General features: G+C 40.3%; 1 protein-coding gene across 4 annotated transcripts in view; it reads left to right on the top strand.

Moving 5' to 3' along the window:
• The window catches only part of LOC133366634 (cadherin-10), a 158,084-nt gene that overhangs the window by 110,126 nt on the left and 21,401 nt on the right, over window positions 1-26,557 (top strand). For all 4 annotated transcript variants that reach the window (XM_061589975.1, XM_061589949.1, XM_061589966.1 and 1 more), the window contains exons 4-7: window positions 5,702-5,821; window positions 6,489-6,656; window positions 17,233-17,420; window positions 23,725-23,978. In XM_061589975.1, the coding sequence (XP_061445959.1) occupies window positions 5,702-5,821; window positions 6,489-6,656; window positions 17,233-17,420; window positions 23,725-23,978 (730 nt within the window). The remainder of the gene's footprint in view (window positions 1-5,701; window positions 5,822-6,488; window positions 6,657-17,232; window positions 17,421-23,724; window positions 23,979-26,557) is intronic.

The following is a 26,557-nucleotide window of genomic DNA, read 5'->3' as shown; positions in this document are numbered from 1 at the left end:
GGGAGAAATTCGATTCCATTCGCTTTTAAAGCCAATTGTATCAAATTTGCACTTTCCTAAGCAATACGAAAACTGAAACATAGCCATCCTTCAAAATGTGCACTTCTCTGAATTTTGCAATGCAGTTCCCCAACCGAGCAATGTTTACAAAAATGGATATATTAGCGGACTGTGGGCATAAAAATGAATATATGCATGAAAATAACATATAAAAATGCATTCTATTCAGAGAGACTGTTCGCAAAAACATGTGCATTAGTCAAAGCTGTGTACAAAAATGCATTTATTAGGACTACAATGCTGAAGAACTTTGAGGATTTTTTTTTAAAAAGCCTGCCAATTGCTGCAGAGGTGTGGAGAATTGAATTTAAAACTGGTAAACTGAGGAACTGAGATAAATGAAATGGACAGATCCTCCCATCCCTAACCTGAGGAAACCCAGCACTGCTCCATTTGAGGGAACTCCTGCTTATTCTACTGAGTGGGACCCTGGACATCTGCCCCAAAGTCCCGCCCTGACAGCAAGTCCAGCACAAGATGTGATGATAGTGACTAACTTAGATGGCTTTTTTTAAAAAAGCACAAGGAAACTCATGACGGAGATGCCAATTAATGGAGATTAGTCATGATAGCTAAATAGAGTCTCCGTGTTCAAAGGCAGTAGACCAAATGCTAGGCACAAAAAAATAGGGAAAGATGGCCCTCAGCATGTCCTCTTTGCAAGTTTTCTTGTGGCATTGGACTTGCCACGGCTGGAAACAAAATCCGGGTCTAGATAGACTCTCCCCCCCCCCGCCCCCTGTTAAGCAGCACAACAGGTTTTACATTCTTCTGGTCATCTCTGACAATTTAATAAATTATGTGCAGGATCTGGTTTAGAATTTGCATCTCTGAGAAGCTCAGTTGTTTAAAAAGGTTGGTGTGTGTAGCCCTCAAGATGGAAAATGTGGAGGAAATAATTTTGAAATTGAACTAGAGCTGACCTCAAATTTCTTTGAAGACATTTTTCTGATAAACATCTGATATTTTCTCTTTTTTTCATCTGATTTTTTCTCTTTTTTTCCTTCTCCCTCCTTCTCCCTGTCACTTAGAAAAAGAACGCTGCTTTGCAGAATTTTCTCCCAATATTATCTGCCTTTTAAAAAAGTATGGTAGCCACCATTTTCCCCTTCCACAATGCCCTAGAAAGATGCTAGGACTGGATAATAGTGGAGGATGCAAAACTGTGGCTAAGGTAACAGCTAGATTAATGGTTAATTGCTGCTCACATTCCTGATAAATTATTGGAGAGTTTCTCATCTCCACTGGAGAAATTCTGTGAAATGGTCTCCCAAATTTATTTTGCCCACCATAGGATACAGTATTTTGAGAGGCCATTTTGCACAAAGCTCTACACTGAGCATCAGTGGTCCTGTCTCATGGATGCCAGCCATCTTCTCCCTAGTCATAGCCTATTAATGGCCATCACTTATTCATCACCTTTCCTCCCGCTGCGTAGTTCTCCAACACATCAGGTTCAGAATCAAGTGGATAAACTGATCAATGTTATATGAACTAAGGACTTTTTTTTCATACACAGTGTGGTTATGAATGTTTTATTGTTGTTTTAGGTGGAGGAACATAGGCAAGTGCCTTATGCTAGGTCTGACAGTTTGCCCATCTAGCCTGGTATTGTGTACTGTGGCTGGCAGAAACTCACCAAGTACTTGGGGACAGAGTTTGCATGTAATTTGATATCTGATCTGATTGACCCTGGGACCTACTGCATGCAAAATATGTGTCTGCCACCAAGCCATAGTCCCACTTCCCTAAAACTGGTTTTGACATTTCTTTACCACAGAACGCCAACAGCACTGGTAACACAAATTGTTCTGGCACACTCACAAGGTCTTTGATGTATACATGAGGGTAAGCAGGAGCAAGGAATGCCTCATTCTCTTCAGTGAGAAGAAATATCTTATGTGCAGAATGCTATTGCATCTCCTGACACAAAATAAGAAAGCCTAAAACCCAACTGAAGTACTTCAGAACTTTGGATCTGTATATCCACATTCCTCTGTACATTTTTCTATTTCATTTATATAGCTCCATCCATACACACAAACTTTAGATGGTATAAGAGGACGTTCCCTGCCCCAAGGAGCTGACAATCTAAAATTTTGGCGGAACTACAACCCTTCTGAGAGTGCTCTTTTAGGGTGGAACTGAACATTATGGAGGTCATAGGAACTGAGAAAGCTGCCTTATACTGACTCAGACCTTTGGTCCATCTACACTGACTGGCAGCAGCTCACCAGGTTTCTCCCAGCCCTGCTTGGGATTGAACTACCACTGAGTCACGGGCCTTCCCCAGACACAAAACTGCTACCAAAATTGATAGCTCCACGTCTCTTCCTTGTGATGTGGCGTCATCACTACAGTGTGAGTTTCCTCACCCCTTGTCCTGGCTCCCAACCCAAGAAGCAGACTCAGGACTCAAGGGCTGGATTTTTCTGCATTAAGCTTTATTCAAGAAATCAGTACAGTAGTGCAGCATAACACTCTAGGCATAAATCAGGATCCAGGAACACACTGGGATTATCCCATGATACGATTAGGCATTGTGGAGGTGGCAACAACCTTGTCACAACAGAGAATCTGAAGCATTGTTAAGCTTATATATCAGAAAGAGGGACGGAGACTGCACACTGTGGGTTAATTCTCAGTAATTCTAGCCATTTTCCCTACCAAGCCAAGCTCCTTTGAGGAGCTGATAGTAACTTCTCAAGCTTCTCAAGCTGAAGCTGACATCTAGCCTTCCTCTGAGACCTTGGAGAGATAGGAGCTGGGAACTCCGGCTGGCCGCTTTAGCTTTGTTCCTCAGTTAGATGTGGGCCCGATGCCCAAGGTATCTTTATATTTGGACAGCCCTGGCAAGAGAGCTGGGGGGCAGGTGCTTCTGGGGTGTTCTCAACAATTCTATCAGCAAACTCAGAGGTCTCTGAAAACCCTTTTCCTGTGCCGCCCTGATTCCCTTCAGCAGAAATGACAGTTCCCTCTCTAAGTTCTGTACCCCACTCTTCTTCTTCCTACTCCTGCCACAAGTTCTCCTTGGGGCCCATAACACCTCTGCAAAGAACAGACAATGTGGGAGTAGGAAAACTCAAAGCTTGATGATGTCACATCCCACCATTTTTAGCAACAGACATTGTGGGGAAGTGAGAAAAAGGAAATGTGGGACCACAGCTCTTGGTAGCTACCTTGCAACATGAAAGTTCACCTTTTCAATCCAATGTTGAATCAAAATTTAAACCAATGGTATTTGTATGGATCTCAGTCATTTTTTCTGCTATTTAAAAGGGAAATGCATATCAGCTGTTCTTCACTGTATTTCACTTGTAGGCACAAATGACAATGCAAAAAACAGAGGGCATCAATCCATGTCTGCACCTGCCTTGGCTGAGGTTACACATGAGTAAGGGTAATATGGTAGACGTTTCAACGAGGAGACTGAATTAGTAGCCATGAATGTGAAGCTACATATTCCCTCGTTCTCTTCAAAGAGAAGAAAACCTTGCAAAGACTGACGTAGGTCCAATTCATTCCGTGGCAGCATAGCTATAATCTTAGTGTGTGAATAAGGCAACCATGTGTTTGGAACACACATATCTACTATACCAGCACTCTCAACCGGGAGTGAGAATGTGCTGCAGCTCCCTGTCAAGTGTAAAATCCTTTTGCAAACCCAGTGTTGCTGTCACATAATGTGTGAATAGAGTGTGCTATGTGTAGTATTCAAATTTCACTAGGAAAAAGAAAAATGCATGTCAACATTAGTCCTGTAACTTTACATTCATGGCTGCCAAATCAATCTCCTCGTTAAAATATCTACCATATAAGACAAAAACACAGTCACTGTAAGAGGGAAGAAATATTATTATTCACAGGCATGCTAACGATTTGGAAACATTTAGATATTCCCTCATTTTTCTTTCACATTACCCTCTGTAACGTGGGGGCAGTGTGTTTCCATTAATGCTCCTCATGGGCAACTGTGGCTTTGGTCTCACTGAGGTGGTAAACTTGCATTTGGCTCATCAGGAAAAGACTGTAGCTCAGTGATGAAGAACACACTTGGAATGCAGAGGGTCCCAGGTCAGTCCCTGGTGTCTAGACAGAGCTTGGGAAGACCCTAGCCTGAAGCAGGGTAGATCAGTTTTCCCCAACCTGGTGCCTTCCAGATGTTTTGTACTACAACTCCTATCAGCCCCAGCCAGCATCACCAGTTGGCAGTTTAAAATATCTGGAGGGCATGCCATGGTCTGACTTGATCTAAGGCGGATTCCTGTGTTCCTATATCACTTCACAATGCAAGTGGGACTATAGAGGAATGCATGTTCATCAGTACAAAAAAATTAAATCCTTCACATAGGAAAACAGTCTGGAAGCCGCCTTGAGTTCCAGTTTGGAAAAAGGGCAGAGTATAAATAAAGATAAAGATAATCATAATGATAATGATGATAATGATGATAATAATAATAATAATAATAATATAAAAGTATGTGAGGGAGAGAGTTCTAGCCTAGCCTTCTTCCTGGCCTGCTAGATTTGTATGAAGAGGGGCTCTTTAAATACATACTAGGCCTATGAAAACAAATAGAACTCACAGCTGGGGATGGGAACTGCATTTTGGTGCTGGCTCGATCTTTGCTCTGTTGAACTTCCTTTTGGTACCGCTTCATAAGGGATCAAGGTTCACTATTTGCTATAAATACCCATTCAGTTTCTCCCCCACAAAAATATCAATATAAATACAATATATTAATACTAATATTTTTTTAAAAATTCATAGATTAAAAAAATATTGATATTTTCCTCAAAATATCAATATTAATATCGATATTTTTGAGGCCGATGCTTTTTTAAAAATCCGCTTCAGCTGCAAATAAACACTAGAAAAAAACCTATTCCACAAGGACAAATAGGAAGTCCGGTTTCAAATTTGAATTTTGCGAAATTCGAGCATATCCCTACTCACAGCTGTATGTTGGAAACTGCCTAGTATTAAAATCAAGAAAGAAAATGCAACCTTCTTTTCTGTACAAGTGGAGTGTCTGAACTCAATTTTAATTTTAATTTTGCTCATACCATGATAAGTCTACAAATATTGATTGTTGGCCTATGTAAAATAAAATACAGCCTTGAGGCTTGATTCAGTATTTTCAAGAGAAATCAGTGTCACTCAATTAATTCATGCAAAGAGAGGGATGTCAGGAGTTATTTATGCAATGAGATGCATTTGGATACCTTTGAGTGCACAAGCTCATACTCTGTCCTGATTTAGACTTTTAGTAGCCTCCATGCTTGGCTTGTAGGATTGCTGGTGGGTCCATGACTCACTGGGTATGTGGAAGCACTGATGATATAAATTGGTGCCTCTTCCCTGGACCTATTTATCCATCCGCTGCAGTTTGTGACCACAGAATCCCTGTTCTGAGATGCTGATGTTCTTGCTGGGATGAAAATAATGCAACTACCCAGAGGTCCTTGATCCTCTTGCCAAAATATGTTTAAAAATGTGGGCTTCTATTAAAAGAGGTCCCAAAGGAAGGAAGGATGGATGGAAGGAAGACGGAAGTCTTTAAGAGGGTTACTTTGAGTGCAATATATAATGCTTTTGACCTCTGACATTACAGAACTATGTTTTATTTGAATGCTCTAGGTACTTCTGTTGTGCAAGTCACAGCCACTGATGCCGATGACCCTTCCTATGGAAACAGTGCCAGAATCATCTATAGCATACTCCAAGGGCAACCATATTTCTCTATAGAGCCGGAAACAGGTCAGGGATGTGGTCACTGTTTTTCTATATTTCAAGAAGGACTTAAATGCTTTGTTATAAGACTCTTAATGAATCAGAGTAGCCATGACTTTTCTTCAGCTGCCTGCCATGTTCTGATAACTTTTAAAACCCTGATATGTGAGAAATGTGAAAATGCAGTCTGATTGCCATAATCTGAATAAATCCTGGATGTGTTAATTTTGTACTTCAAAAACAAGCTGAATGAAAAATAAAATGCAATCTAGAGTTATTCTACACAATATACTGATAGAGGTGGTAGATTTCTGGACTGGACCACTTCAGACTATAGGTGAGAAGGGAGTCAAATTCATCCACATAAAAGGTTCTTCACAAGCACATGAGGGAGTGGATGGACTGTGCTAAAATTTATTAGCTTACTACATGAAGGAGTTTTTTTAAAAATTTGGCAGCATTCGCAAACATTGAGAGAGAGAGAGAATTTTCTATTACTGTAATTTCTCACTGTGCTGGCCAATCTTTTGGTGAACCATTCCTGGGATTTTAAAATATATCCTTTCAGTGCTATAATATGTACATTCTTTCAAAATGTGTGTGCGCGTGCATGCGTGCATGCATTTTGTCATACAAGTGTGAATGCCAGCAATGTAGTGATTTCTTAACAAATGCATGCTTGTTTTCTTTAAAGGCATCATCAGGACAGCTCTACCAAACATGAACAGGGAAAACCGAGAGCAGTACCAAGTCGTTATCCAAGCAAAAGACATGGGAGGCCAGATGGGTGGATTATCGGGGACCACAACAGTGAACATCACCCTGACTGATGTCAATGACAATCCGCCTCGATTCCCCCAGAGTAAGTTTTCTTTAATAGCCCTTCTCCACTACAAAAGCAACAGAATAAAAGAGTGAGGCAACTGCTATCTGGTTTAATTTAAAGCAAATCTAGTTTATGGACACAAGTGAACAAAAGGCATATGCACTGATTTATTCACTGTTATTAAAAGCAACAGTTAAATGGTACAGGGCATCTGGGGGTTTTTTTCTGAGGAAGTAACAGTCACATGGCACAGTTGCTGAAAACCTGCAGTAGTTCTCAGTATTAGGGGTGGAGGTGGGGATCGAGAAAAGAAGGGGCAAATAATAAGAGCTTTATGAACAAATCATCCTTTACTGTTATGTGGAGATTAATTTTATCAACTGAATTTTTAAAAAAACCAAGGGAGGGGGTGAGTACAATTGATCCCCTCATTAAATGATGAAGCAGGATGTATCCAGCCCTAAGGTAAAAGCTGCTAAAAAAAATAAAATAAGGAACTTGTAGATGCAAGGCCAGAATCCATTGCACAGTTATATGCACTTAAATCCCCTTGAAATCACTGAGGCATGAGTTCCAGTGGGAAAGCTCCCTTGGAATTGCTATCACTCTTTGTCGTTTTTTCCAATGCTGTGTTAGAGAAGTCTCAGAAAGGACTTGAGGGTCTTGTTTCAGAGCTGTTGCCAAAGAAGTTCAGAAAAACCAAACCTTTGAAGGCTCAACCCCAGCCCTCCCCACCAATGAAGAAGGGGCAGGTGTGGGAACTGGTATGGAGGGCTTCAACAGATGCATTGGTCTCATGTTTAAGGCCTAATTGCTCCTAGATTCCATTCATTGCTGTGGGGGAACTTGAGAAATCAATGCCTCTCAAGATCATCTCAATCTATTAAGCAGATAGGCATTGGGAACTCCATTTCACGTGCCCTCCAGCAGCAGTGGAGTCTTTGAGAACACTCAGAAGAATCCGGGGGCAACGAGGCTTTACAGGATAAGTTCTATGCAGCTGCTGAAGCTCACCACACTACCCCTCCTATCAACCTGTCTTTTGCCAAGGAAACTTTTGGGAACGGGAGAGAGTTGCAGCTAGGAGAGGATCTTAAAGCAATACTGTTGGCACCAGGGTGAGCCATTACAAACAAAGCCCAAACTTTTGGAGGATTTGGACTTGGCTAATAATGGCTTGTTTTTCTAAGCATGGAGAGTTCATTTTGAGTCCTTCTGAATTTCAGCATCAGCGCTAGGCAAAAGTGGCTCTAATCCTGAGCTGGATTACAGTCACAAAGCTTGAAAGAAAAAGAAAGAAAAAGAAAAATGCTAACGTGTGGAGAACCCCCTAAAGGAAATAATTTTGCTAATGTTCTCACACTCAATAGATTAATTCCTTTGATTAGACTTAAACAACATGAACTTTTGGATTTATTTTAACATTTAAGCTCTTCCCTGGGCTCCATATTAAATAAATAAATATGATGAAAATGACTGTCTCAGAATAAGGTGAATGGGTGCAAAGAAAGAAATTACACCTTTATTAATCACACCTTTAATAACTGTATGAGAGGTCATTGTAGTAGGTGAAGTTGTTCTGTCCCCTGTATTTATTGATTTACAAGATGTTTATCCTGCACTTTCAGCATAAATTTATGTTTCCAGGAAGCTAAAGAACGGGTAAGGAACAATAATATTATAATGATTTATTATTAAAATAATAAAATGTGTTGTTTCTAGTGATGGGATTTTCTGAAAATCTTGATGTCAACCTTACCCACACGGATTTTTTAGTTCCCATCTCATTCCTTGATCTCAACAAGAAGCAAGTTATTTTCTACCAGTTCCAATGAAAACCCAATTATCACATATTAAATGCATTATTATAAGTATTATACATATGATACTACATACCCATGTATACTCTAGGTTTCCTAAAGTAACCAGCACATAAATAGATAATACAATAATGCATTTAACTGTATAATAATATGTATATATTAATACTTATAAAATTGTGCTGCAGAAATACAACACTGCATGGGGCTTGACTCTTTTATGTGCATTATATGTATAACATACTTCTTTGCACATAATTTTGCAGATGGATGGATGGATAGATATGGGATGAGATTCACCCCCCTGCCATCAATCTGCTCCGCCCCGCTGACCCCCAGCATCACGGAGGAGGAGACAGAAAAGATGGGACCCTGTCCCAGTGGAAGGAAGGAGTGGCAGCCAGGGCAAAAGCCTCGCCAGCAGGGGCAGACTGCAGAGGAGGAAAAAGAACAGGAAGAGGAGGCACCACACTGCGGGTCACGTAATGACCTGCAGGCTGCAATGGGCGAATATCCGCTTAAAGCAGACTTTTTTGCCCAGCCCAGCCTTCAGCTGGTTGCTTGCCCTGTGGTGTGGCACCTCCTCATCCTCTTCTTCTTCCTCCTCTGTGGTCTGCCCCTGCTGGTGAGGTGAGCTTCTGAAACACTGCCCCTGAGGGTATGTGGCCCTTGGTGGGAAAAAGCTTCCCCTCTCTTGTTAAACATTCCCCTGTTGAAGTCTGCACATTCTTTCAGTTTTTAGATTGTAAAAGAAGAAGACAAATAAATGTTTTCTGTTCCTTGCTGAGGGGAGGAGTGGTGTCAGAATTTGTTTGTGTGCATATAGGAAGGATTGGTTGTTTTAAATATTGTTGCTGATATTTCACATTTTCCAGATAGATGTCCTTGAGCCCATCTCCCCATCTTCCTCACCAAAACCTAACAATGAAATTCAACTCAATTCATTTCTGCATTGAAGCTCTTTTTGTCCAGCTGCACAAACTCAGCAAACTCTATTCTTTAGACTTATTAACCTTGCAGATGGACACACTTAGAGATGCACGTATATCCTGAGAGAGAAGGAGATAGGAGCATAGCACCCCCAGCTGTCCTGTGGATGCAAATTCTTTGTGTTTTTGTTCTCAACAAATTTATGATATACTCCAAAAAGTTATGTGGGGTGATAGTCTTAATGTGCTGTAATTTAAAGCAGAGGTGCCCAGAATATTTATATTGACATGTTCATTGAAATATACCCACAACCTCACCATTTTGGGACTATGCAACCCTTTTTTGGGGAAATATCTGGAAAAGATAATATTTGTTAACATTATTGCTTTGTTAACATTATTGCTAACATACATATTAAATTAAAGAAAAGAAATGTTATGAAAACACAGTGGTAAAAGTAATTGTCATGTACACATTCATAAAAAATCTGCCTCCTGAACTATCAAGGGTTTTTAGAAAACAATCACACCAAAGCTTTAAAAATGCCTACTACATGGTTAACAGAAATAATGTTGTACATACTGAGAAAGCACAAGGACAGTGGAGAGAGTTTATACTCTGTAAGATATTTAATCCCTCTTTTTTTCTTAGAAAGATATTGCACCTTAATAGAGTTTGCACTTCCTTTCTGTATACAGCATATTTTAGAGAGACTGCAAACTCTCTATGGCGAGAGTTTCCTTTGTGTTTTCTATTTGTTTGGTGCCAACACATTCTTTTGTAGCCTTGTATAACATAACAAAGGCAGCTGATGTTGCAGCACCTTTTGTTTTTTTTATTTTGCTTGACTGATTTGCTTCTGTTTAAACTAAACTTTCAACATTCTAAGAGGAAAGGCAATAATCTGATATTGCTATAGCAATATTTCCTTTGGCTCTTGGAATCCTTTTGCACATTACCACAGGAATGCAGTAGCTACTTTTTATAGCTTTGTCCTACATTGCCTTTGTAATGTTTAGAAGCCTTCCATTTGTCGTATGGTGTATTTGATGGGATGGGAGGACTGATATTGCTTATGTGATTCCAACTTCAAAACCAAGTCACAGAGTAGCAGCTACTGCACCACTGCGATAACATATGAAGGTGTCTCTGGTTTCACAGTTAGCTTTTGAAAGGAGATTCCCAGTGATTTGTGAACCAAATGGCCGCCTCCATAGTTTTCTGTGAAAGCAGCTGGATACTTGTGGTTTTTCTTTCACTTTGTGTTGTTTGCTCAGCAGTTCCAATAGCCACATATAGTGACTAATGTAGCACTAAATATCTCCTACAATTGCCAGAGGAAGCAACCTGCAAGCCTCTGATAGCTCTGAGGTATCTACACTGAAAACCTTGGAAACCTGTGGCAGAGAGGTATGGATTCCCTCCCCTCCCAGCTCTCAACCTGAGATAAATTCAGATTATAGAAAACATATACAAGTCCTGCCCTCACTAAGCAGAAGAGACAGAAGCAATGGAACACATTGTCTATAATCAGGGATGAATAACCTGCAGCCCACTGAGATGTTGTTCCACTACAGCTCCCATCACCCCTGACCATTGGTTATGCCAGCTGGGGATGATGGAAGTCCAACAATATCTGGATAGCCACAGGTTCCCCACCCCTGGTGTATGTTGCAACCCATTCTTTTGTCTAAATTTGTAAGGCAGCAAACCTCAAATATGCTACTCTGACTGTAACAGTGAGCCCTTCAGATTCCCTATTCTATAATTCTTTGTGCTGTTGTTACTTGATTGCTAAGGTTGCTTCCATTCTAGAGCCCTTTAGAACTATACTACTGAGGGACTGCTTTTCTGTAATTAGCTGGAAGTGTGTCCTGACTCCCAACCAAAGAAGCAGACTCAGGACTAGAAGACTGGATTATTATGCATGCTGTTTTAGTCAGGAAGTCAATACAGAAACTCAGCATTACATTCTAGGCATGACTCAGAATACTAGAACATATCTTAGGTTACCAAACAGTCCAGGCTTATCTTAGGAACAAGGTGTGAAGGTGACAGCAAGGAGTTGCTGCAACAGCTCTAAACAGGCATTACTAGACCTTTATAACAGAGGGGGCAGGACTTATTTCTATGGGTTAATTCTAGGTCTTTCTTGCTTCTGCTATAAGGTGAAGGCTCTTTCTAGGAGATGAAAACATCTTCTGAAGCTATCGCTTATCTAATCTCTCCAACCTTGGCAAAAACATAAACTCCAGCTCAGACTGACTGCTCTCCCTTTGCTTTCTCAGCTGTTCTTTGAGTTTTAACTGTTCCACAGCTAAATCTGGGCTGGGTGCCTAGGCAGATTCATCTCCAGATGGTTCAGGAGAAAGGAGGAGGGTTTTCTCAGTAATTCTATTAGCAAGCACACATGCTTCTGAAGACCTTTCCCCTGTGCCTCCTTCATTCCTTTCCATAGTACTGGCAACCCCTTCCTCAAGATCTGCACCCCACTCCTCATCATCCCACTCTTGCCAGAGGTTCCCCTTGGGGGCCATGACAAAGTAGAATATAAAGAGAGGTTACAGCATAGTGCTATATTATACAGCAATGTCATTCCCCATAACGAAGATTATTCTATAATGTTTACTACAAGTTCTACTCAGCAGAGTTCCTTTCCAATGTTATTTAAAAGTTTCCCATTTACAGGTCCTGCATATCTAATCACTTCATGTTGTTAAAGGCCATGGGATTTGTGATTAGTTCTTTTTTTGAACACCCTCTCTTAGTTGCCCAAATTTCAGTTTCTGTTCCCATGGGCATGGAGGAAGTTTTCATTTCTGGCTTCTTTATATCTTTTTTCTTCTATTTTTTTATAGCAAAATAGTGCTATTTCATTGTGTTTTTTTTAAAAAAATGGAAAGAATGAAAGGAAATGAACAATTAACAGAGCTTACTCCTGGAACAGAAGTTGATATTTTGGCAATTAGGAGGCCATTCATCAGTAATTCCCTTTCTATAATCAATGGGAAGGAATAAAGCAGGCATCACCTGCAAATAAGAAGCATTAATTAAAGGCACAGGTGCCCTGAAAAGGCTCAATAGTGTTTTCTTTGCCCACACTGAACGGGCTGGTGCTGCAACTGCATTTTAAATTTTAAATAATTGCCACATTAGGTCGGGGGGGGACAGGAATACAATACAAAATACAGAACAGTTTTACAACAGTGTCTGTATTTTCCTTTAAAAGTGAATGAACACAGGGAGATAGTTAATCTGGAAGACATCTAAGAGGTGGAAGACATCTGGAAGATACCTAAGAGTTAGAGACACACCCCAAGGTTGTCACAGCAATGCCATCATAAATGGTCCCAGTGGCAAAGGACATATTATTTACGTGTACTCGTTGTGTGATTCACCCCCATCACATTGTGAGTGTTCATAGGCCCCAGTCATCTGACAGGAAGGTGGAGTTGGGACACGGAGATTTTCGATATGATGGTGATGAGTCACTAGATGGGTACTTCTAAATGCCACTGATGGAATAGGACATGCTCACCACAAGGAAGCAACTCTAATGCTTACTTCATCTCTGAAGGCTGACTCTGAAGGTTGACAAAATTGATGGCAAGTTGAGAGTTGAATGAAGCATGTCATGTTATTGGTTCTCCATGCAGACACAGAGATAACCCATTTCCTAGTTGTTCAGCACAGTTTACATAAAATGTGCATACATAATACAGGCAGTCAACAATAAGATCCAGCTGTTTAGGCCAGTTTTAAACACATACAGCAGAATGGGGGGGGAGGTTAACTTGGATAATGGTTGAGATTTCTGATCCTATTACATATTACTGGAGAGTTAACTGTAATCTACAAAGCTATTATCACAACCCTTTACCCTTGAGCATTTAATTCTTCTTGAAGTGTTGCAGCATACTTTGTTTTCAGAGTGAGGTTTGCCTAGTCTCTGGCAAAATAATGTTTTTTTCTGGTTAAATGAAGCAGCTTATTGAGTGTTTCCCCATAAGTTTTTGATTATTGTGATTCATACTAATATCTGCAATACAATATTCTAGACATCAGTATTTTATGTACAGTAGGAACATACCCTGTTCTAAATAGGTTCTGCCACATTTTATTTTATGTTATTGTTTTTATTTTGATTCCAGGTTCTTTCCCACTACTGTAAAGGATGTTTGCTTGGTCCCTTCAGAACAATTTATACCTACAGATTCACACATAACATACACTTCCTCCGTTTGCAATAGGCCTTTTTTTAATGAAACATTCCTCCCGTTTCCCTTTACAGACTCTTTATTAATGAGTCTTATGTCACTTTAAAAGAAACAAAACTAATGGGTTCATGAAAGGGTCTAAAAAGTGCTTGATTCATAGAAGTTCTGAAGGCCTTATTGATTCTTTCATAAGAGGAATCAATAAAATTCATGTCAAATGTGAAATTGTACACTAAACTGATCTTATCCCCTATCTGATTTGCTGACTTGACCATGTATCAAGGGGACTAATGAAACCGAAAGCCTCTTACACCGTTATTAGCAGAGTGCTGTTATATTAATATCAATGAGGAAGGCTTATTCACTCTTACAGGTAACCTCCAGAACACATGTGAACTTACTGGATGAATTTCCAACATCAGTATTGAGCTGAGCTGGGCAGCATTTAGTGAAAATATATATTTCTTCACATATTAACATAACGAGGTGAGCCTTTACCTGCAGCCAAGGAGCTGTTGGTGCTGCTGGATACTCATCTGCTCCTTTGCCAAAATGCAGAAATGCAGTGATTAGAAGTGAGCTTCAAATTAGACAGGCTTGCTGGATTAAATACATGACTTTTTCGATTCAGTCAACTTCAAAAAGAGAGATATTTGCACATGTAGATAAATTCTGATATGAAAAACTAATCTTCTGGAACTAAGACTTGCTTCATGTCTTCCCATTACTCATTTGTTCATCCCATACTTGTCAGTGCATGTGATCGTCACTTTCCAAACTGCAAAAAGTCCATGATTTTTTAAATTGGATTTGTTGTGCTAGGGTCACAAAGCCCTTTAATCCTTGAACCTAAAATTGTTATATGTGCTGGAATCCCTCCCAGATGGGTGTAGTGGTCTGGGGTCTTGGAGGGGAGTTAGGCCCCTTCCTTTTTTGGGAGAAGGGTCCCAGTAGGGTCCCTATGTCTCTAGCATCCCACGAGCCAATCAACATGCAAGGTGAATGTGTTAGGCACTGAGAAGAGTCTTCTAACATGCTTCCTTGTCCTTTCCTGCTGATTGGAACCAACCAGAGTGAAAGGAGGTGAGTCAACCACTGAGAAGACTCTTTTCAGTAGCTAATACTCTCTCCTGTCGTGCTTATTGGCTCCTAGGGACATCTGTTGTTGTGGGAAGAAGGCATTAACAAGGATCTCATTTTCAACCCCACAGCAAAAAAGGGGGGCGTGGCTGTGACTATCATGAAGGGACCCTGCACTTCTGAATTTGTCACTATGTAGCTGCTCCCACAAAACACTAACAATCTGGAGTAGTCTTGCCAGGTCAGAAACATCCCATACCCTGAGATTTCAGGGGCAGGCCCTGGTGATGTCATATAGTTTTTTTTCTGCTCTTGTAAGAAATTGATCTTTTAGTGTGGCAGTACCTACGCTTTGGAACTCCCTGCCTATTTACACTAGGTAGGTGCCTTCATTGTACTCATTCCAACCCTATCTCAAAGGGTTGTTGGAAATATTCCATATACCCACACACTGGAGATGTAAAATTACATACATCCCATTTAATAGTTTATTGTCAAAACCAGTTGGCCATTGAAGAGCTTTTTTTTAAAAAAAATAAGTATTAGTTTCCTGCCAAATAAAAGCAGTGATACCTAAGTAAGCCCTGCCTAACTTCTTTTTTTTAAAAAAAAAAAGGATTGGAGGGGGAGAGAAAGATTTACAACACAATCCTTTTCTATGTTCACTCAAAAGTCCCATTGATTGTCAGCAGAATCCTAACCATGTCTACTCAGAAATAAGTCCTACTGAATTCAATGGGGTTAGCTCCCAGGTATGTGAAATTAGCATTGCAGCTTTACTCCCAGAAAAGCTTTGTATTGGGAAGGTTGTCAAAACAGGTTATGAATAAGACAAATAAACTGCCCTCTTCAACAGTCCAGTAAAATTTAAACTTGTTTGACTCCTTAATTAGAAAATCAAAAATTATTTGAAAGATAAAATGTATATGCAATTTTTGCAAGTAATTAAAAAAACCCTGCATGTATACTTTCATGCCTACCAAGATCCTGCTGTGATCTGTTGTAGTGCAATCCTATGCCTGTTTACTCAGAAGGCAAGGGCCAATCCTGTATAGAGACAATACTCTTTATGCTGCTGAAAGCTATATATTTATTGAATTCCTGATGTGAGATAAGCAGGAAAAGGAATCTGTTCTCAGAACTTGAAATGGGTTTTAGCTATTGCCTAGGGGTCAACAAATCTTGTTAATCACAACCCTGATTTATTGGCTAAAAACCTGAAAGGGCAGGGATTAGAGTAGCCAATAGTAACAGAAGTTGCAGGGGGTGCTGATATTTTGGTTTATATCTTTTGAACCAGACCACCTAGAAACTTATTTTAAAAAAATAATAATGAAAGCGTAGATTCTGGAGATTAAGGTGACTTACCCAGAGACCTGTAGAGGACCCCCAAAAACCAGAGTCTCCGGACAAAGATTGGACACCTGGCAACCCTAGTCTGGAAAAATGGAAATGGTCTGCCTTCAGGTTGATCCTGACTTATGGCGACCCTATGGATAGGGTTTTCATGGTAAGCAATATTCAGAGGTGGTTTACCATTGCCTTCCTCTGAGGCTGAGAGGCAGTGACTGGCCCAAGGTCACCAAGTGAGCTTCATGGCTGTGTGGGGATTTGAACCCTGGTCTACCAGGTTGTAGTCCAACACCTTAACCACTACACCACACTGGAGGCACCCATAAATGTAATTCTCTTCAGCTCAAACAGTCCCAAATTCATTCATCAGTTTTTACAATCTTAATTTGTATAATTTGAAAACTATTATTTCAATGAGTAGTTGCACTGATGTGATAGGATTTATTAGCATTTAATTGCTTATTTGCACATTATCATTATTAAATTGTTTCTATAATTGGATCAACCTTTTTTATGATATTGCATCTAGATGTGGGGTATAGCTTTACTGTGGACTGTTTGTTGATGTTTGATCTGCCAAGCAGAACACAGCCTTGTGGCCTGCCAGGTACCTGACAGTGATTTTGCTGCCCCCAAAAAGCAGAAGAAGCAGGATGTTTGTCAAGCGTTTAGTGGATTCTCCTACATGTCTGGTAGGCTGTGTTTGGTTAGATGAGCCACAAAATGTTCAGGCCTGCTTTTGGAAAAGTCTGTTGGGAAGCTGAGCATGTATTATCATGTAGAAAAACCTGATGTTCCTTGGTTTCCTACATTTCTTTATAATTTTTTTCAGATTTTGTTTAGATTATTTATTTTAGTTTATTTATTTTTATTTTATTTTATTTATTTTCAAGAAAATAAAACAAGGATCAAAGATAAAAAAGAAACAAAAAGAACATCCCAGAACAAGAGAAGACAGTGAACAAGTAATAATCATTCCCACACAAATTATTTTCCAAAGTTATCTCTCTTGAATGAAATCAAGAGAGCCAAAGTATCAGTCTCTTGAATAATTGGCTAAAGCTATAATATTGGAGTATGATGCTACTATCCTATACCTTGGAGTAGGTCCCACTGAATTCTTAGTAGACATGTACAGGATTCTGCTGATAATCGTACCTGACTGTGACTAATAAATGCTTTTGTATTTCTCACTCTGTTTCTTCTTTGCAGGCTCAGTTCATCTTCGTATTCCGGAATCCTCCCCAGTTGGCACTGCCATTGGAAGCGTAAAAGCCTCAGATGCAGACATTGGGAGAAATGCAGAACTTGAATACCGCATTATTGATGGTGATGGAAGGGATATGTTTGACATTGTTACAGAGAAGGACACACAGGAAGGCCTTATCACAGTGCGAAAGGTATATATCATCACTATGAATTACTGGATGGCAAAAAAGAAATCAACTTTGAGATTATATTTTGTAGAGTTAGTAGCATTATTAAAGGTTCAGTGCTTGCTAAGAAATAGCATGTAGTTCTGTTTTAGATTCTGCTTTTATTTCCTTTCCACAGAACACAAGTAATTGGCACAACAATTTGCTAACATGTAGCCATAGGAATATAATAAGATAAATAGCAACAGCTATAACATTTTTCTATTATTCCGCTAAAGAGTGTATGTGGGGGCGTTTTACATTTCTTTTCATAATTGAAGGATATAACTGCTTAGAAGGGAAGCTTTATGGTTTTTGTTGTTGTTTATTTGCTGGAAATCATACTATCTCACACGATGATGTCAACTAATCAGTTCAGGCCACATGATGATCATGGCACTGGTGCAAATGAGGGGTAGTGAAAGGGAGGGCAATTTAAATGAAAAGCAAATGAAATGCCATAGAGGATGCATTTGTTTGCAACACCAAAAATGTTAAGGAAAATAGGCCTGGTCTAGTTGTTTATATTGCTTCTTGATTCTAGATGTGTGGTCATATTGGGACTAGGTATGGAATAATCTGTCAACTTCAGCTCTCTCAGTTTCTTGTTTTGCTAATCGTAAATTCAGTTCTCCACATTTCTGCAGCAGTTAGCAATTTATGAAAAATCCAGCATTTTAGTGTGAATTTCTCCTAATAAAACATTTTTCTATGCAGTTTTGACTAATGCACACATTTTTGCCAACAATTTGATAGATTTGGCTTTAAATGTGAACTGAATCAAATTTCTCCTACATCCCTGCATTAACTTTATCTCATAAACGGTAAAATATGCCCTTGTGAACAAATATTTACCTATTTTCATCCCACTGTACCTATTTACCACTTGTGTATAATGATAATGCTGCCACATTGGCTTTATGTTTTGGGCTTGTTTAAGGTAGAAGAAACTGAGACCAATTCAAGGTGTGATGCTGCTTCCTGCATCACCAATGAGTTTCATTTTGAGAACACTGTCATCAAACTGAATGTAATCAATGACCCTTCCCAATGACTTTTCTAAATTGGATAGGTTGGTACTATAATCAGCAGCATTGTAAAGGAACCCAGGGACCTTTGCAGATATGAGGCCCAAATTTACACATACAAAAAGCACATAAAGTCAAGGTCTAATCAGACATTATAAGATTCTGGAAAATATATATGTAGAAATGAATCATAGAAAATGTAGTCTATGGTTGATAGCCAACAGAATGGACAATAATGCCCAATTTCTAATGCACATGCACTTTACTACAAAGAGTGTGATGTGAATGGTTGGTTCTGTAGACAAGATATACATACACTCCCAATGACAGCATGGCAATAAAATGCAGAGTTGTACTAATACAGAAAATAAAATGTGAAGATAAAATACACAGCAAATCTCAAATAATACGCCAAATGCATGTGCATTAGAAATTGGGCATTATTGTCCATTATGTTGGCTATCAGCCATAGACTACATTTTCTATGATTCATTTCTACATATATATTTTCCAGAATCTTATAATGTCTGATTAGACCTTGACTTTATGTGCTTTTTGTATGTGTAAATTTGGGCCTCATATCTTCAAAGGTCCCTGGGTTCCTTTACAATGCTGCTGATTATAGTACCAACCTATCCAATTTAGAAAAGTCATTGGGAAGGGTCATTGATTACATTCGGTTTGATGACAGTGTTCTCAAAATGAAACTCATTGGTGATGCAGGAAGCAGCATCACACCTTGAATTGGTCTCAGTTTCTTCTACCTTAAACAAGCCCAAAACATAAAGCCAATGTGGCAGCATTATCATTATACACAGGTGGTAAATGGGTACAGTGATGAAAATAGGTAAATATTTGTTCACAAGTTAATATTTTCTACCATTCATTTGTACATATATTTTTCAGAATCATATGTCTGGTTAGACCTTGACTTTATGTGCTTTTTTTATATTTGATGTTCAGTCGAGGATTATTTTCTTCAGATTTATAGGTGCCATAGAATTACCTTCTTTGTGCACTTTGTTTTTAGTATTATGGACAGCTGTGCAATTATTTGCCATAATTGTCAAATTTACCAGAGGTGGTTGTTACTTATTGTAGGCAAAATATTTTAACAGTAATGGATTCAGAATTAGAAGAATGGGCTCCAATGCAAAGTTTTTCACATTTGCATCATAAGAGCAAAAGCTGTTACCATTAGAGCTTGTCACCAAGCTTTGCCAAAGCAAAACTCAAAGCAAATTTGGGAGTCCCACTTTGGGGAAACACCTTGGGTGTGTGGGAAGCCACAAATCTATAGGAATTTCTCAAGGGAGAGAGGAGGGCTGCACATCCTTCATTATGAGAAGCTACAAATGGGTGTCCCCAAATGGATGGCTATTCTGTGGCTCCCTCCCAGTATCTGTCTGGAGGGTAGATTGTTGCATTGCAGTGTATTACTCTTGGCAGTGCCAAAACCAGAGAATATGTTTGAGACATAATTAGCATGTATGACATAAAGTTCTCCTTGAGAACAAGGTTAAGATGGAGAGGAGGGTAATGTGGGAAGGGAATATTTGTTGCCAATGTAATGTAACTTCAGAGTAAATAGAAGATTTAAGTGCCAAGACAGTCTGGCATCTTTCATGAGTACTAATTTAACTTTAAAGGTTTGAGGGGAAATAAATTCAAAAGTGTCCCCAGAATCCATTTTGGGTCCATTTTTTTTATATCTCTGTTATATTGTGCATGCTAATGAAGCTTTGCTCCCATGTCAGACAAGCTGCACTTTCTCTCAGCCTGTTCATTCCCTGGAAATCATTAATTAGCTAGCACTTTTCATCTGTAGACAGAGAGAAATCAGAGAATAGAATCTCTTGTCTGTCAAAAAAAGAAAAAAATGTAAAGAAAAGAGTATTCTAATTATAACTCCTAACTTTTCATCTTTTCATTTTAAACAGCAATTGCTGACAAAATGTCATGTATATTTTGCAAAAATTTCACTGGTGTCAGATTTATGAAATGCAACATAAATGAACCAGGTTAAGCATAGATTTTCCACACCAGAGTTTAAATTCTCTCAATTTTTTATTTGTCAATTTATGAAAAATGCAGTTTGGATCTTTGTAAAATTAGCCTTATGGTGTCACTTGATCAAGGTTGTGGACCTTAAAACTGCTTGAAAGCAAGGAGGGTATCTGTGGGGGTAATGGTTAATTGCCTTGTACTCTTGAGAGATGGAGCAATAGCAGAGCAGATGCCAAATGGATATATAGGTAGTTAGGAGGCAGCAACTTGTCCAAGGCCACCCACTGAGGCCTATGTCACAGAAACAGAATATGGTTTGGTAAAACTAGACCAGACCAAGGCTACAAACACACTAGTCGCCAGATCAAAGTGTTTCCATTAGCCACACCTGGAGGGAGAATGACTTGATCTGCCAAGCAGTTGTGAAATCTCTTTGAAGCTAAATGTAAAAGAAAGAAAAGGGGGAAAAGCCACTTAAGTTGTTCCCACCAGGTTTTACAGTAAAAAGGGGTGGGGTTGGACTAGCGCTGTGTGCCTTGGTTTTCAGAAGCGAGAGGTGGGGATGCACTGGAACTGGCAGAACAGGGAGTGTGTTTCTACCCCAAATCATTTTTAAATGATTTGCCATTGAGTGGAGGGGGTGCAACCCTGCACATTCAAAACTAGTAATCAGGGCACCAGCTAGAATCTTTATCCTTGGAATCTAGAGTTTCAGATGTAATGGGTTTCTCATAGTGGAAAGCATTCAGTCATGCAATCCAATACCTCTGGTTTGCTGCAGTGATGCATATATTGCCCGCTTCAGAAATTGTATTTGAAACACTAATCACAAACTTCCTTGGCAAATGAAAAAAAAATATTGATAGGGTCCAAATTGGTTCATAATTGCTTCATGATTTTTCCCGAGGCACTGTCTAAGCAACTATGCAGTGCTCCTGCTTCATAATTGTTGTGCATCATGATGCATTGCCCCCCTACCTTACTGACTGCTGGAACATGAAGGAGGAGATGGTATAAGCAGCTCTGGTAGTATTAGGACATGAGTGGCAGTCTCAACTGTCAGGCTGTTGCCTTAAAAGCATCTGTTCTAGTGACAGGCACCCCTCCCCCACCTTTCACCTCATGTGGAAGAGGGCCCTGATGCAGTGCCAGTATCAGGACTTGCATCACATCCCAGCAGAGGGCTCACTGCCAAACTCTCAGAGCCCTCTGCTGTTGCTCCTTGCTCTCTCTACCTATTCACCTGCCCTCTCCACATGTGTGAGCCGTTCCAAGAGCAAGGAAATGGAACAACAGTCTCTGCTCAAAATTGTCCTTCTGAGTAGTGATGCAGTTTGGATCCACAGGGAGATGGCAAGTGAATGGGCAGTGATGATAATGATGGGGGCCACTCATTTTGCCCAGGCACAAGATGGTGCCCCCTCCCCATTCCATGTACACAAGCCTAGCAGTAGGACAGTGCCCTCTAATGAACCTGAGGCAGCGGGCTGGGTTAGAGAGTGAAGGACAGAGGGAAATGGCTCAGGAAGAACAGCTGTGGCTGTTGCAGTTGCCTCTCAACCAGCTGAAGCCCAACACTCCAAGGCCACATCCACACCAGACATTTATTCCATTTTAAACAGTCATGGTTTCCCCCAAAGAATACTGGGAAATGTAGTTTGTGAAGGGTGCTGAGAGTTGTTAGGAGATGCCTTATTCCTCTCACAAAGTTCCAATGGCCAGAGTGGTTTAACAGTCAGCCACTCTTCCCAGAGAATTCTGGGAACTGGAGCTCAATGAAGGGAATAACAGTCACCTAACAACTCCCAGCACCCTTCACAAACTACACTTCCCAGGATTCTTTTGGGGAAGCCATGACTGTTTAATGTGGAATAAATGTCTGGTGCGGATGTGACCCCAGTCTGCAAGGGAAATCAGCATTCAGAAGCAGTCTTCAGCTTGCATACCTGATGCAGCTGCACTTGTGCAATCCGATCCTCATTTCAATGATCATCCAAGCCTCAATAAATTGGCTAGATGAGTGTATGTATGTGCACATGAATGTTTTTTTTAATGCAAGTTTGTTCTTCTCCATCTAAGGAGACTAGTTGCATGACTAGTTGCTCATGGCCAAAGCTGAATTGGAGCCCAATACTCAATCTGCTACACCACGGATGGATAACCTGTGGTCCTCCAGATGTTACTAGACTCCAAACTCCCATTAACCCCAGCCAGCCTAGCCAACAGTCAGGGATTATTGGAGTTGTAGCCCAACCATTTCTGGAGGGCCATGTTAGCTTCTCATAACACATGCACATGGTGTCTGAACTGGAGGTGACTGACCAGGAATGGGACTTCGGGGTTGTATGGATAGCTTGATGAAGATGTTGACCCAGTGTACAGCAGCTGTGAAAAAGGCAAATTCCATGTTAGGGACCATTAGGAAAGGGATTGAAAAGAAAACTGCAGAGATCACAACATTGTTATACATATCTATGGTGTAACCACATTTGGAATACTGTGAACTGTTCTGGTTGCCTCACCTCAAAAAAGACATTGTGGAGTTGGAAAAGGTTCAGAAAGGGGCAGTCAAAATGATTAAGGGGATGGAGTACTCCCCTATGAAGAAAAGTTGCAGCATTTGGGGCATTTTAAAGGCGAGTAAGAGGTGACATGATGCTGTATAAAATCATGCATGGCATGGAGAAAGTGGATAGAGAAAAGTTTTTCTCCCTCTCTCATAACACAAGAAATCATGGATATCCAGTGGAAGATGCAGGACAGATAAAAGAAAGTTAGAGCATAGTTAAAACTATGGGATTTGCTTCCATAAGAGACAGTGATGGCCACCAACTTGGATGGCTTTAAAAGAGGATTAGACAAATAGATAAGAGGATAAGGCTATCAATAGCTACTAGCCATGATGGCTGTGCTCTACCTTCACAGTCAGAGGTAGCATGCTTCTAAACATCTGGAAACCGCAGGTGAGGAGAGTGCTTTGGTACTCAGGTCCTGCTGCAGGCTTCCCACAGACACTAATGGGCCACTGGCCTTTTCCAGCAGACTTTTCTTATGTTCTTATGTACAAGCTATGCCACATAACTTAGAATATGTCATATCTGCTTTCACTTCAGGACCTGGCACACTGTTGACATTAAATAAATGTGAAATATTGCTTGCCATGCTATCCCACTTTTTACAATGTAGCCTTAACACCTAATATATTTTTGTGGCATTGTGTTATTAATTTTGCTTCATCACTGTGTTTCTTATAGCCACTGGACTATGAGAGTCGAAGACTATATACTTTAAAAGTGGAGGCAGAGAATCTATATGTTGACCCACGATTTTATTATCTTGGGCCTTTTAAAGATACAACTACTGTGAAAATATCTGTAGAAGATGTGGATGAACCCCCCATTTTCAGCAGATCTTCATACCTTTTTGAGATCCATGAAGATATTGAGGTGGGCACAATCATAGGCACGGTAATGGCTCGAGATCCAGATTCAGCTGCAGGACCTATCAGGTAAAAGCCAGAATATAAAGTTTTGATTGAGAACAATGCGATAATTATCTCCCTGCCTAGTTGTTTCAGTTGAAACTGTTGCTCTGACTGGCGAAATGGGCAGAAAGGTATGTTTGAGGTACTGACAATGGAAAATTCGAACTATGGTATAATTTGAGCTAGGCCAACCAGGATTCTATCCCGGAACATGTGAAATAGTATTATTGAAGAGGTTATTTTGATCATGTAGAATGCTATTCTCAAAAGGCTATCAGGCCAGAGAGTGAAACCTCAAGGCAAGTTTGTGACTTGCCATCTCTCGTTTTCATAATGAAACACTAGCTGTCTCTGCATGCACTGTTCCTATGAAGTGCAAATATTTAGTTGTGACCAAAAACTGGTCCATAGGTATATATTTTAATCTTTACACAAAAGAAAACAACAGTTTTGCCTTTTTTTCAGAGGCTTATTGGTAGATCCAAGATTTAACAAAAAATCAAACTTTGAACACAACATTTTGAAACAGAATGTGCACGTTTAGTTCAAACATTTTGGTTTTAGCAAACATCAGATATGAAATTTCATCAGCTGTCAGTCTTGAAATAATATTAAATACAAAATGGGTGAGTTTGGATGATCCTTTCTCGGTGGCAGCAAACAATGAAATCTTCCATTAACTATTGTTTCCTATTTTGTAACTAACTGGAAAACAATAGTTAACATCTTCAGAACAACCTAGTTGTTGAATCAACTTCAAACCATGGCTTAATATCTTGGTGTGTTTGAAAGCTTTTACCAGGAAACTATAGTTAATGGAAGACTTACTTGCTTGTCAGTTTGTTTGCTCGCTCATGTGAAGAGAAAAGTAAAGAGGTACATGCATGGCCAACAGCTTGCTGGTATCTCGGCTTATTAAACAGCTATGCTTGTCTGAACCATTGCATATCAACTATCAAATGCAGCCCAGTGCTAAAATATGGCATGGCATCTATCAGATACTGCCAAATATTGTTTTAATTATTGGAATCACATCTCAAATTCAAATATTAAGTATCCATTTAAAATACAGATATTAAATATTCAATGAATGTTCAGGGTATAATTGAGCGTTAAGGGTACAGTTAATGAATATTTGGTTCAGCTCCATGGCTTTGATATGTTTTCAGAAGCATGTTGGTTTATTCTCCTCTTCAACTGTCTGTATAAGATACTTATATAACCAAACACTAATGAGGCTTTTATCATGGCTCCTTTTTAATTTTAGTCACATTTGACAATAACATAAGCCAACTATGAGCTAAAATTGAAGGTTAGTTGGCTCTGCCATGACGTGAAGCTTCATAATGGCAAAAGCTCATCTCTCATCATGCATCCCACGCTGGCCAAGCCATTGGATGGTAGCTCGTTGGCTGAGCCCCAGCTGCGAGCCCATTCGAGATGATGCGGCCCTACAGCCCGCCCAGAAAATCATGCTGTGGCCGCAGATTAGGATGTGCGTCCGCTCCATCCCCGTCCAGCAAACTGTCAAACATAATGCGAACAACATTAGGCTTCTGTATTACCAGGCCTTTTCAAAGGGCGGACATAAGCCTTATAGGCCCCTGAAGTCCACCTTCCAACGGCCTGCAACCTAGCCCGTGGGAAACGAAGCCCAGCTGCTGTAGTGGCAGCACCAGTTCTAAAGAAATGGGTCCCAAATCCCGATGGGTCCAGTTCAAGTCTTTGTAATGCCCTTTGGTAAGCACCCAAAATTGCTATCTAGTAAGGGGAGATCCATTTCCATGAATGAATAAATATCCACTTCCCATTCCCCTAACGTTTAGGAAGGCTTGCAGGGCCAACACTGGCAAATGTGTGGCAAAGTGGAGGGGGCTAAAATGATGGTCCACCCCCTACCCTTCTGGTCCGTTTTGGACTTACGTAGTGTGATGTAAGCGCTGTCGGTTGCCATGAATATGTCCGAAATTAAAAAGGCACGCTGAGAATAGTCAAGTTTAGCCCCAGCCACCACTTCCCCTAACCTAAATGCCCCAAAAAACAGTGTAAGGGACACCGGCCTAAACAGGAGTACTTCGTGGCAAGGGGAACATACTGTTCATCACTGGGTCATTAGCTCACCTAAAAGTTCAGGTGAGAAGGGACGGCAGTGATCAGGGGCAGCGGGGTGTTCCCTAATCCACCTAGCTAACATACGTCATACCCTAAAATCTGCTGAATGGTCATGAAAACCCCGTGCCTTGGCCAAAAAGGAAAGTCCAGCTAGCTTACCTTTTAAGGCTCGTATGGATAAGCCCTGCCTTCTGCCATCTACCAGGAATTCCAGCAGATGACACACCGGAATGGGCCATTGGGGCATGTATCCTTTGCTGGCCCAAAAGTCTTCCTTTGCCCTACTTGCTCTTTGATAGCTGGTGAGTATGCTGGGGGCAATGGAGAGGTTTATTGCCCTCTCCGACTTTGCTCTCCAATCTCCCAGATTGCAGGGGGCATGGCATCCGGCTGAGCCCTGGCCATCGGTGCCAGCTGACGGAAACGGTCCATCTGGTTCCGTGAAAGAGCATCAGCAACACTGTTGTCAATGCCAGGAACATGCCATGCCC

The sequence above is a fragment of the Rhineura floridana genome, chromosome 1, assembly GCF_030035675.1.
Source record: "Rhineura floridana isolate rRhiFlo1 chromosome 1, rRhiFlo1.hap2, whole genome shotgun sequence".
Taxonomy (NCBI): domain Eukaryota; kingdom Metazoa; phylum Chordata; class Lepidosauria; order Squamata; family Rhineuridae; genus Rhineura; species Rhineura floridana.
This window is presented reverse-complemented; position numbering and strand designations above follow the sequence as displayed.